The following is a 12900-nucleotide window of genomic DNA, read 5'->3' on the forward strand; positions in this document are numbered from 1 at the left end:
GTACCCATACCCTTAAGCCTCTCAGCATGTATACTGAAAGCATGCTACAGTGATCATTTCTTCTAGCTATAATTTATGAGTTGTAATTGTTCCTGTGTAGATGTGGGAAATTTACTTGAATACATTGTTTGCTGGAGGACTTTGCTTTTAAGACTCTGTTAAAGAAAAAAAATAAATAAATGAACTAGAACAGTGACTTATCTACAATATATGCTCAGTCTTCTGCCTTCAGGGGCTCCCAACAACCGAAGTAGAGCATTGTCTGGAGTGCAGTGAGGATCTGGAACTCTCACCTTTGGACCTTTGGCAATTTGCTCTGAACTTTCTAAACCGTTTGCCTCAGCTGCTTGCTACACACTATATAAATGGAAGTCCAAGTCAGAAGGCTCATTCTCCCTCTGAGGCTGTAGGGAAGAGGTGAAGAGGGGAGGGAAGGAAAAAAAGAGGAAAATAAAAAGCAACAAGAGTGTCCAGGGCTCACCATGGGCCCTGTGCAGCTCTTGCTGCTTTTGCTGCTGCTCAGCAGTGGTGTTCTTACACGTAAGTACTGCTTTTAATGTTAGTGCTTTTTGTTGCTTTATTTATGAACCCATTAAAACAACAATAATGCAAAAATCAACAGGACAATGGCTTATAGAATTAGGATAAGTGTGGCAAAGATCCATCTCTTCCCTTTGTAGGAGTGGGCAATCAGGAGGATCACATCAAAAATTCACAAATGTTTTCTGGTATCTTTTTATCAGATTTAATGTATTTTGCAACTTGTAAGGAGTTCACATAATTTATTTTGGCCTAATAGTTTTTGTGTAATGCTCTCCTTTTAAACCCCTATGAAGATACTGAAGTTTGGAGATACCATACAGATTTACCCCAGCTGGTTTTAACCTATTCTGTGGCAAATCTAAAGATAGAGAGCAGTAAAGCAAAATGTCTTTGGCAGGTAATACTGACATTTGAAACACAATTTTGTGTTAAAGGCACATAGTCATCAGTAGTAGTAGTGGTTAAAGAAGTAAGCCAATAAAAGCTATTTTTCCCCTAAAATCAGAAAAGACAGCCTAGATCAATATGGTGCTGTGGATTGTAAGCTATCCTTCCCTCCCAAGAAGTGGCTTTTTTAGAATATGACACTGTAGTGTTACTTAATACTTCAGGAAGCTTAAGGAGGAAACTGAGTCTGAGGCCAATTATGCAGGTCTGGTTTTATATATAAATTGAATTCACCATAAATACACCTTTGTTGAACTAATATTCTACTGATGACTGATTATATACAATTTTAAAGGATGCACTTTTTTCTAGTGATCATTAATAATGTTATTACTCTTACTATTGTAATAGTAATTGTAGTATAACTATTGCTATTGCTGTTACTGTAGCTAATGAGACACCCTATTTCTATAGTGTGGTCAATCTTAGAATTTCCAGAATGAAAACTTGGAAAGTGTGCAGAGAATATTGTGATAAGTCCTGGTGTTCATGTATGATATCCTAAAGAATGACATAGCATCAAATGAATGCAGCAAATTATAGATTTGCTGCATTACAGATTTGCCATGTTATATATATGATATACTTTATTATAAATAGTCATATGGGACATATCTAAAACAGATTGTAGCAAATAGTTCTTTGTAATTTGAATAGGCTTCCAATAAGTGTTCTTCTCTTCCAGAGAATGAACTCTAAATATTCAGAAAAGACTTAATAGAAAAGAATAGTAGTATTAATCTTCAAGGTTTTCCTTTTTTAAATGCACAAGAAGCAAAATACAGCCATGTATCCATTATGCAGTACCTTTGTGTGCTCAAATAGGCTAAAATTTTAAAGTAAACCATGTTATATGGCACATTTCATTTGTCTACCTCTACATAATTTGTCCATAATTTATAAACTTTCTATTTCACATAACACAGTGCTTTCAAAAATACTTGTTAACCAAAAAGCTGATACTTCTCAGTTTAAATCAAAATAATTTAATTCAGTGACTTGAAGACATTAGTCTGAGATCTTAATTCACAGTACCAAGGCAACTACCGTAATTCCCTCTGGATTTGACTGTACTGGTAATAGTAGCTTTGTTATTTACATCAGTGTTCAAAAGTTGGTATGAATTTAAAAGCCTGACAATGAAAATATAGTATTTCTGATTATATTTCCATAGCCCTTGTTTTATAGCTATAAACTGCTTTTCCAGCTTTTAATTCTTTGGTTTTTTTTAATTCTTTACAGAAGAAGAGACACCTGAAAGTGGAAATCCAGGATGTTCAAGTAACTGATTTCTTAAATCTGGTTTTGTTATCTTATTTCGTTATATTAACTGAATACATCTTTCTAAGCCTGACTTTTCCATAAATCTCTTTCTCTGAAATAGAAGTGATGCTAATATTTCTTATTACCATTTACTTTAGGTATTTAATTAGCCATAAAGCTTGGCTCAAAGAATCTCAAAAGTTTCCTAAGAAGTGATTGAGCTTCTAAACTTTTAAAAAGCTCCCATTAATAAATTACTTTCCTTTGTTTCGTTGATTTCTTAATTGTCAGGCAAATTCCTTAATCTAGAAATCCTTGTTTATTAGAAGTGATACTCTAGCAGTGAGGTTATGTACATTAAACTCTACCGTGGGCAGAATTTCTCTTCCCATTTACCCCTTCCAGTGACTGCTAAACCCATGGAATTGCACTTGGATATCTAAATAAATACCTATAGAATAAATCATCAACTCTGTCAACAAGGACAGCGTTTTCTTTAAACAAGTCAAGACTCAGGAAATGCTGACTTTATGCCCTGGCTTTGTAGTGAACTCTTGACTAGCCTTGACTGCTTGGTTAGATACATAATGTTCCACCATAGGGTCAAAGTACTGCAGGAGCTGTCTTGTTCTCTGTTTTCAGTGTCTTTCCTCCCCTTGTTTTTATGCTATAGCGCCATCTCCAGGCAATTGGGTTTATTTCAGCTGCCTGAGCCAACTTGAAGACTTCCGGGCTTCGTTGCCAATTTCTTAAGTATTTTGATACAATAAATTACACTATATTTGCACTTCTAATCTAATAATTTTCCTATTCCTTTTCCATTTATTTCTGTTTGAAAGCAGGACATGGAGGAATAATCAGCCTTTTGGCTTTAACATAGTAGACAATGGTGTTGCGAAAATTTTTGAGAATGTTCAGTTAAAGAGTATTATAGTTCAGAACAGCCAAAAGTGACAGGGATAATGCTGAATTTTCTTATAGCAGTTAGTTTTAGTGTTAATTAGATAATTCAGTTTGCAAATGTTTTTGATGCTGATTACTGCATGATAGTATCAATTGTATTAATTCTGTTTAGGAATTACGTGAAAGTAATCTCAATTGAAACATTATTACACTAAAGTTTATAAAAGTGATAGTCCGAGGAGGAAATATGAGATTTATAGTACTATTCTGTTCTCCTTTTAAATATGTAATTCTGTCACATAAAAAGGTCAAGTTAACATTGCCATTAGCCTCTGACATGACAAATATTTTATAAAAGAAGAGCAAACTACATTCATGGCACATATAGATAGGCAAAATCATACAGATTTGATGGTGAGCGTGTGGGTTTACACCAAGATACCTTTACCTTTTTTTTCTATAAAACCAGATCAGGACTCTAATATTTTCAAACAGTCACAAATAATTGCAAAGGAGCAATTTAGGAAATTCCTTTTCACTCAGCATCGCAACAATGTCATAATCCCAGTGAGCTGTTCAGTCTAAACAGAAGGAGCAGTAACTTCTGGTTCAGATAGACCTAAACTGCTCTAACACAGTCACTTAAAATACCTGATCATCATATTTTCAGCTTAAAAAAACTTTCCTGCAGTTATAATGGGAATGAATTGTATTTGAGAACATTGTTAGGCCTACATTATGCATTCCAGACACCAAAGGATCTTATAACCCTATATTTAATACTGAAACAAATAATTTTTTTCTTTATGTCTCTATTACTAAGTTCATTCCTGCTTTTAAGGTTTAGAATTACAGGTGAATTGCTTCTAAAAGCAATGGGAACAGCTGAAACACAGGTGAAATACATCCCTTTGAGGAAGCTCACTAGGTTTTGAGGCTTCCTTTGGCAAAGAAAAGAAACATCTCTGCAAATACTTCCTCCTGCTTTGTTCTTACTCATAACTTAGTGATTTTGCCTTATTCTGGAAGCTTTTCATATAACTGATGTCTGTCTTCATTAGTAAAATTTTATGATCTAATAAGTGAATTAGCATAGAACATGTTTTGGGAGAGTCTGGAGCCAAAAGATACTCTGTAGATTTGAGTTAAATGGTATTGAGGAATGCTAGATTTGGTGTTCTGTCTCTTTCTGTTTCTATTTGCTTTCAGTCTCAGTCATGTGATTTAGATAAAGCATCTTCTTGCATTTGAATTATAATGAAAAAATTTAAGCTGAAATTAATAATTTTGTTACCAGTTTGAAAACTACCATTTTGTTGATTTAATTTAGAAGCAATAGGGTCATTTGAGCAACCTGGTATAGTGGAAGGTGTCCTTGTCCATGCCAGGGGTTTCGAACTAGATGATCCATAACGTCTCTTACAATCCAAACAATTCTAAGATTTTTGAAACTTCCATATCTGAAGTTTTCTCCTGCCTTTGTCAGTAACCTTAATGGGACATTATTTGAAGGCCAGATGGGGTCATATTGTCAGATCTCATCATATAGAGAAGAAAAATTGTGTTTCCCCCACAAGTTTTGTCTTATTCTTCAGAATGAATCTGACATTACTTCTTTTTGTGAAAGCTGTTCCGCACAAGGAAATAGTGGGAGGGTCCTCATGCTGACTTTAAATGTGGCATTCATTTTACTTACACAACACTAAGCATGTATTCTAAGGATCTACATATACATATCCTACACAAATCATAAAAGCATTCTTGTTTTCCCAATTTCAGAAGATGCAGCCAGATTTAAACACCTCAGAAAATATGTTTATTCATATGAAGCAGAAACATCAAATGGGATCACGGGAACAGCAGACTCTCGAAGTGGTTCAAAGATTACTTGCAAGGTAGAGAAAGAGGAGTAAATAAAACTGATTTGGACTGTTATATATCTGTACAGAATAACATGGAAGATGGCAGCTGGGGAGCATTCTTCAATGTTTTTCCAAACAAGATAATTCTTTTGAAAGGCACATGTTAAGAGTCCTGAGGACTAAGCCCTTCCTGTCCCAGAGAGGGCACTGAGGGTGGCAGAAGTCCTTCGTACCACTATGCCAAATGCATTTCAATCCTGATGTAGCTGTACATGAGAGAAGGGGAAGACCTGGTATTTCAGTTTTCCTTAGCTCTCAGGCTGAGTCTGCCAATGTCCACAAACAATTCTAGAAGTTGAAATAAAACAGCTTATTGGTGCCATGAAGACCACTTAATTGCTTGTTGAGGGTAACAGTCAAGGCAGAACTAGAGCTATAGGAGTAAAAGATCCTGTAGCTCATTAAATTACCCAATGTCCCTCCATTTAACCCCAAACTTTCCCATCATGGGTTTGGTTTATTGTTTTTTTTTTCTGAAATGAATAATTAAGGAAGATTTTTTTTTTGTTTAGCACACACTGTTAATGACAGATCACTGACAGTGATCAGTGCAATGCCTCTAGTTTTCATACAGTTCTTCTAGTACTATAAATTTTCAGAACCTAAGCTGATTGCTTTTCATTTATTTAGCATACTCCCTACCATCAAACCAAGCAAAGACCGGCTTTTATATAATTTCCCTCAAGTTACCTTAAGTTATTTAGAGTACTTTGGAATGTTTCCCAAAAGTTTCTAGCAGGGTGATTCTGACACTCAGAAAACCCAAGGCATATCCTATTTGCAAAACTGTAATGGATGATCCTGGAAAAATTATAATGAAAAAAGGATAAATACATCATATTTGTGTTTCCAGGTTGAACTGGAGGTACCACAGCTGTGCCACTTCGTCCTGAGGGCAATGCATTGCTCCCTGAGGGAGACATTTGGTGTTGACACCGAAGGAAGGACAATGCTAAAGAAGTCAAAGAACTCTGAGGACTTTGCAAATGCCATGTCCAGGTAAGCATTATCAATTATCATCAGTACTAGTAGCCTTAATATGGAACAGGCTTCAGTGTTTTGCTAGGCATAGAACATGTTTTACGATAACATTAGATTTATAAGCTGGTTCCACAGCAAAATTTTCTAGAGCTAACTTGGCACAGTTCTCAATTGCTAGTAGAGAAGGCTTTTTCCCATCCGGAATTTTCACCTGGAATATTTTTGTCATCTATGTCATCTATATCATCTACAACAAGAAACTGTTGGGTAGTCTCCTAAAAGATTATTACAACTGGAATGTTTCTTCTTATAAACAAATTCTTAAATGGCTCTGTGCAGCCATTTTAAGATAATTTTCCTCTGTTGACATGATACGACTGTGCAATAGAAAAGGATTTGAGACTGAAGTCCAGGTTTCCTATCCAAATCTTTAATGACCTATGCAACTTATCTTTTCCTCACTTATATGCTTTTGTAACTCTTGCTGCTACTCCTCCACCCAGCTAGTCTCTAGTGCTTGTCAGTGCATGTTTTAGTTATGCACCCTCATGCTGTTCCAATGCCTCAGTATCCACTCCCTCTTGTTTCAGAAACCATAGATCTCAAAACAACTTGAGACAATGTTAAACTATGTTTTTCAGAAAACAAAGTATAATTTAAAGGCTGCAACTAGTAGAGAATCCTTCCCATCATTTTGTAGCCTATTGCTGTAGTTAATAATTACCACATTCTAAAAACTGACTTTTCTCCTCTCTGAATTTGTGCAATTCCAACTTCCAGCCATTTCTTTTGATATTTGCTTGTCTTTAGATGACGTAGTCTGATGGTATCAGAATGACCTTGGTTAGAATTTTGTTGCTTTAGTAGTAATACTTTCTAATAGTAACAACAGTGAATAGTAAATAATGATAGACCAAGATAAATATGTTGCTTCATTCATGCTAGCTACTGCCCAGGAGTTTATTGATAACATGTTCTTCACTGGGTGGCTTTAATGTGATTTCACACTAACAATGTGTTTTGGGGGGACAGGCATGAACTAAAATTCAGCATTCAGGATGGAACAAAAGTCAAGCTGTATCCAGAGAAGGATGAACCTCTGAATGTACTGAATCTCAAGAGAGGGATCATCTCAGCTCTACTTGTACCAACAGAAACGGTAGAAAACGTACAAACTGTTTCAATGGTAGGTGTTCTGAAAGTATTCACTTTATTTCCTTAACAAATGGAAGAAACCTTACGTAGTAGAATTACAGCTGAACACCATTTTCAGAAGACCTTTTAATTCAGATCAGAAAGGATACCTTTCAGCTAGATGAGAAAATGTCTGACAGCACGAAAAAAAACCACTGATTTCTTTCCTGCTTCCAGGATACTGTGTATGGAAAGTGTGACAGTGAAGTTGAATTCAAATCTAGAAAAGGAAATGTTGCAGAAGATATTTCAATTAACAGAGACCTGAAAGCCTGTGACAACTTCAGTCCTATCAGAGATTATGTCAGCCCTATTGCCATTGTAAAGGGACTAGTAAGTATGCCATTAAAAAATATATAAAATTCTTCACTACATCACCTAAAATTATAAACAAGTACTACAGCAACTAAATTTTGTATTTATCTTCTCAAAGCTCAAATAGGTTTTCTGCACCCTTGCATTAGGTCAGACTGTGGTTTTGTTGGCAGTCAATAGAGAAACAAAGATTCAGAGAAAGAGTGTAATTATCTTCTTTCACGTTCTTGTCATTATTTTTTAAAAGAGAACTTCTCTTAAATGGACTTCGTACTATTGATTACATGATAACCTATCAGGTCAAATCCAAATTTTTAGTTTTGTGGGTCAAAATTTTCGCTATTCCAATTTCATGGAAAACATGTTGTTCACCAAAACCCTGGTATGTATATGATGTACAGGAGGAGAGGGCTTTAAATGCTCACAAGTAGATGATTTTACTTGCTGTTCAGGCTACCTCTTAATACATGATGATCAAATGCAGTTGCTTGCTTGAATATCAGCAGATTTTTTCCTGGTTTTATGGCATCTGTGCTTTTGAGTGTTTTCCCTCAATTATTAGGAGCTCATATCATGCTAAAACTGCATTTTATATTTTCTGCCACTTCTACAGCTTGTAGAAATATGTAAACTTTTTATGATAAGAGTGAAATTAAAAAGAACATCTGCTGTTATAAGGGGCTTGAACTACTCTAAACATTACAAACTGGTTTCTATGAAGGAGGTCTTTGTTGTAGGCAGCAGGGGATCAATCATGAGGTAACTGCTAAGACAAACACCTCAATAAGGCCTGGGGGGAAATTTCAGTGGGATTTTTGCCTGTGAAGAGACTCAAGAATAAAGATTGTTACTGGCACAATTTTGTCTTTGTGTGAGAATGATTACAGTTATGCACCTTGTTTCTAACACGCTGTAACCTAATAGTACAGTAAAATTATGGCAGCCTCAAAACTCTGTTTGTTTCCCATACTAGTCAGTAAAATGACTGCCAAACTTATTTATTTTACAGAACATCCCATTATCTACCCTTCTAAGGAGCACACAGTTCTGTCATTATAATATTGATGCAAAGAAAAGGCATATAAGAGATGCTGTCTGCAGTGAAAAACACCTGTTTCTGCCTTCCTCATACAAGTGGGTTGCTCACTATTTATCATTACACTTTCTTTATAAATATTCATTTTAAATGGTGATGTATCACATTCTGCCATGACTGGATCCCCAAATATGCATTTTGTTCTCAAAAAGGCAGGAGACCCCTCAGTGGTACTTAGACTCAACTAAAGGACTGAATTTTTCTTTATTTGCTAGAAATCGCTATGGTGTGATGACGGAGGTCAACCAGACCCTGAAGCTTGAAGATACCCCAAAGATCAATAACAGAAATTTTGATGGAGGTATAGCTGCAATTCTCAATAATACAAACACAAAATACAGATTAAATACAGGCATATTAAAAAAATCCCCAGCAACACCGAATTAAATAAAGATGCAGTTGAGGGGATCAAAACAATTCATAATTTTTAATGATTTTTGATAAATTTAGCCAGGAAAAAAGGTTGAGGTGTAAAATGGAAAAAACAGGAACATTTAAGACCACTGCAATTTTGAATAATCTTTGTATTTTCATGTTAACTTTAAAAATATTATTTATAATTAAAAATCAAGAATTTGCTTGGAAAGTAATTTTAATCTTATTGGAAATTACTTTGATGAACCCTTTTTAGCTAACCATAATTTCTTATGAAACTTTTAGCTTCAGCTGGCATATCTAAACAGTCCATCATTACTATATATTTGGTTCCAAAACATTATTTTCTGATATGCAGTTGGTAATTCTAGTCATAAATAACTCTCCTAAGATGTGCTTATTAAAAGATAAAAAATCAAATTATGCTAATTTAAAAGGTGTTAAAGAATCATCTTAATGAAAATTTAAAAGATTTTATGCAAATAAGTGTAATTTAGCTTTGGGGGGAATTATATTTAAATTCTACTTCATTATTTTTAGTAACTGTTCAGCTGTTCAACAATTATCATCTAATATAATCCACAGACTTTATATTTATACTAGATGTATGGCGGAAGATAAAAATGAACGTATCTCCTTGATAAGGACATAAAGAGTGTGATTTTTTTGATTGCCAGATGAACTGGAAGAGAAGGGACTTGCCCTAGAAAGTACAGATGCCAAATTTCCCAAGCAGGGGGATGCTGTTCTGAAAACCCTTCAAGAACTGCAGAAACTTACAGCCTCCCAGCAGAACCAGCAGAGAGCAAGACTCTTTTACAAATTTGTTTCTGGGCTTAGAAGTTTACATGACACCACTCTTAGCTCTCTTGTGTCAAAGATGATGGAAACCTCGAGGTATGTTACAACAGTTCATTGCACAAGCACAACATATCTCAATGCCACATTCTGAAGTTTTGCTGCAAGTGGTTTTCAATTAGAGGTTAATTAGATGTAAAGAGTGTCTTTCAGAAAGATTAGTATCATCAGGATTATCTAGAAAGAGAAATAGGAATTGAGAGTAAAACCTGTGAATTTCACATTTTCCATCAGAAACACTCGGTTGTTAATTGAAATTTGAATATTAAATATATGAGAACAGGATCAGAATTCAAATAGATCTGAAAGTTCTAGCCTTCTATGAAGAATCCTCAAAACCTCCCAAACTTACTGGAGAAGCCAAACTATAAATTAGAGTATAATTCAGCCCAGTGCATTATGTATGCCAGGTGCAATCTTGTTGGATATGTTATTATAGCCAAATATATTGAGTTTTGCTCAAGGACAGTGACTGTAAGTTTAAACTCCCAGGCAAAGATACAGTTTTTAAAATGAGATTTCTGGAGGCATGGAAGAGCCCAATTCTTTGGTCTGACCATGCCCTCTACTTCCTACCCATACTCTTCTGTCCTAGCTGGCATCAGTTTATGCATACTTAATGACCTCAGTCTGTACAGAGACTAGAGCCTCAGTCTAGTTCAACATATTATAATACTTAGAGTGGTGGGAAAGCCTCTGGTGAAGAAAAAATAGGTATGTCTGTGTAATTATCGTATTGCTAATGCTTTCTTGTTGTTCACAGCTAATCATGTTATTAATATAACTTAAGTAATCTCTTTTCCTTTCAGTTCCATCACAGTTCAGGCCCTGACTCAGTGTGGGACTCCAGAGTGCAATGCTGCAGTCCTTCAAGTACTGAGAACTGGAAATGTGAACCCACTTGTGGTAGACCTGGTCACATATACACTGGGACTATTGCCTTCTCCAACTCCAAAAAGAATACAGGAAATTCTTAATATGGCCCAGTATCAGCCAAGTAGAGCTTCTTTTTATGGCTTGAGTCATTCTGTTACTAAGTAAGTAATGACAGGGAGTAATTGGACATAATATCCTCAAGAAAACATTAAAATGCTGAGAGTAAACACTAAAACTAGTCACTTTTTGAGGATTTTTTGTTACTCTCTTTTTGTTATTTATAGTTTTTATAGTTATTAATTGTCTATTACAAAAATAGACTTTTCTCTTTCTTTTCCTAATGTGTTTCTCTATTTTTTCAGGTTCTACAATGAGAAGATGACTGTGACAGAGGAAATAACAAATGTTGCAGACTTCATGATTTCACTACTTGGCGCTGATTGTTCTGGGGAAGATGAACTCACGTACCTAACGCTTCGGGTATTTTTATTTCCTTTTTTCCTTATGCAGCTACTAGTTTGAATTGTAGCTCAAATATTACTATCTTAGTGGAGAAATTTTGTTTATCATCTTTCTGTGCTTTCATTACTGACAGGCTATTGGAAACATGGGCACAGTAATGGAGAAAGCTAAACCCAACCTGAAGTCTTTTCTTAAGACATGTATGAGAAATGAAGCTGCATCACTTTCAGTTCAGAAAGCAGCCATCCAGGCATTCAGGAAAATGACTGTTACTGAAGAGGTAAATTGGGTCACAAGAACTAGCACAAACTGGTTTTAGTTCACTTTGTTCAGGGAAGTTGTTGAATATGCAAAGCCATTCCCATTATTCAATAGTTTTGTTATCTCCCTTTTTAGCTGTCTCCTGCTTTTTTAGAACTCCTTTAGTTAGTTTCCATACACATATCTGAGAAGTTCTACAGAGTTCTGACTCAGTGGGTGTTGCTTCTTTGAGATGCAGTTGCTTTGTATAGGTAGTCTCAGTTTAAATGTGAAGTCTGGATCTGTTCCTGTTAATGTCTTAAATGGAGTTCCACTTATTTAAAAGTGGTTTTAACTAACAAAGCACTCCATTTAAGTTTTACTGTCATTGTTATTGATAGTACTGGTGAGATTTATTATCTAGGTTATTATTACATTACAGTGACATTAAAGTGCCTCCTACAGAATGGGTGCCAGCTTAGTATATTGATATAGTTTCAATATCAAGAAGATACGCTCTTGTTTCCTGACAAGGTTTAATGAGACTGGGAGCGTGGAAACACCTGGAGTTCACATCCTCAGATTCAGTTTAATTTAAAGATTTTTTTTAAAATTCAAAATATGTTTTTAATTTTATGCAACAGAAGGTTTTTATCACCTTCTCAAACTGAATTATCTTTTTTCCAAAATTTGACAATTTGTCTGCTGACCAGAACTCTTCTGATTCCCAAAAATGAAAACAGTATTCTAAACAAAAAAGTAACCTGCCAAATGTAGGATAAGAAAACTAGCTTTAATAAACCCATCCTTTCTATGACATCTTCTATCAAAAGAAATTTTATCAAAACAGCTTCAATTAAACATTTTTTATCAGTTGTAGAACTAAGGCATAGAAATAGATATGCAGTCTTGAACACATTACGTCCTGGAAATTATTTCACCCTATATATTCCCGAAAGAGTTTAACAACATCATCTGCTATCCAGCTCACCAGTGCAAATCTTTCTTATATAGGACCGTTCAGCACTTCTGAAAGCATTCCAAGAAGGGGATGCACCTACAGACAAACGTCTAGCAGCTTATCTCATACTGATGAAAAATCCTTCCCCAAATGATCTTGCCAAGATTTTGAGAGTCCTCACAAAGGAGAAGAATGAGCAAGTGAAAAGCTTCATTGCCTCACATGTTGCCAACATCCTAGACTCTGAAGAAATAGGCATTGAAGAGTAAGTAAAATTTAGTTAGATACTGGTTATGTGCTGGTCTTCTAGGGAGACCAAAGTCCTGACCATAATTGCAGTGCTAGTTATTTAGTAATGCCTTTTTTTCTCTTTTTTTTCTGATTGTTTGGGGTTTTTTTGGTTTGTTTTCTTTGTTTGAACAAGCATACCAGGTGAGTAAATCTCTGGCTGTTAGAGCAGTGCC

The 12900-nt window shown here is 35.3% G+C and overlaps 1 protein-coding gene across 1 annotated transcript in view; it reads left to right on the forward strand.

Annotated features, from left to right (window-relative positions):
• Window positions 1–379: 379 nt before the first annotated feature.
• The window catches only part of APOB (apolipoprotein B), a 37242-nt gene continuing 24721 nt past the window's right edge, over window positions 380–12900 (forward strand). The window contains 13 exon segments of the mRNA XM_061372359.1: window positions 380–540; window positions 2233–2271; window positions 4936–5051; window positions 5932–6077; window positions 7092–7245; window positions 7431–7586; window positions 8578–8702; window positions 8880–8965; window positions 9717–9936; window positions 10707–10934; window positions 11136–11253; window positions 11369–11515; window positions 12490–12701. Coding sequence (XP_061228343.1) covers window positions 483–540; window positions 2233–2271; window positions 4936–5051; window positions 5932–6077; window positions 7092–7245; window positions 7431–7586; window positions 8578–8702; window positions 8880–8965; window positions 9717–9936; window positions 10707–10934; window positions 11136–11253; window positions 11369–11515; window positions 12490–12701 — 1805 coding nt within the window. The 5' untranslated portion in view covers window positions 380–482.

Source organism: Neopsephotus bourkii, unplaced genomic scaffold (genome assembly GCF_033783945.1).
Source record: "Neopsephotus bourkii isolate Nb327-2 ecotype Australia unplaced genomic scaffold, CSIRO-AGI_Nbou_v1 NB_1600, whole genome shotgun sequence".
Classification (NCBI taxonomy): Eukaryota; Metazoa; Chordata; class Aves; order Psittaciformes; family Psittacidae; genus Neopsephotus; species Neopsephotus bourkii.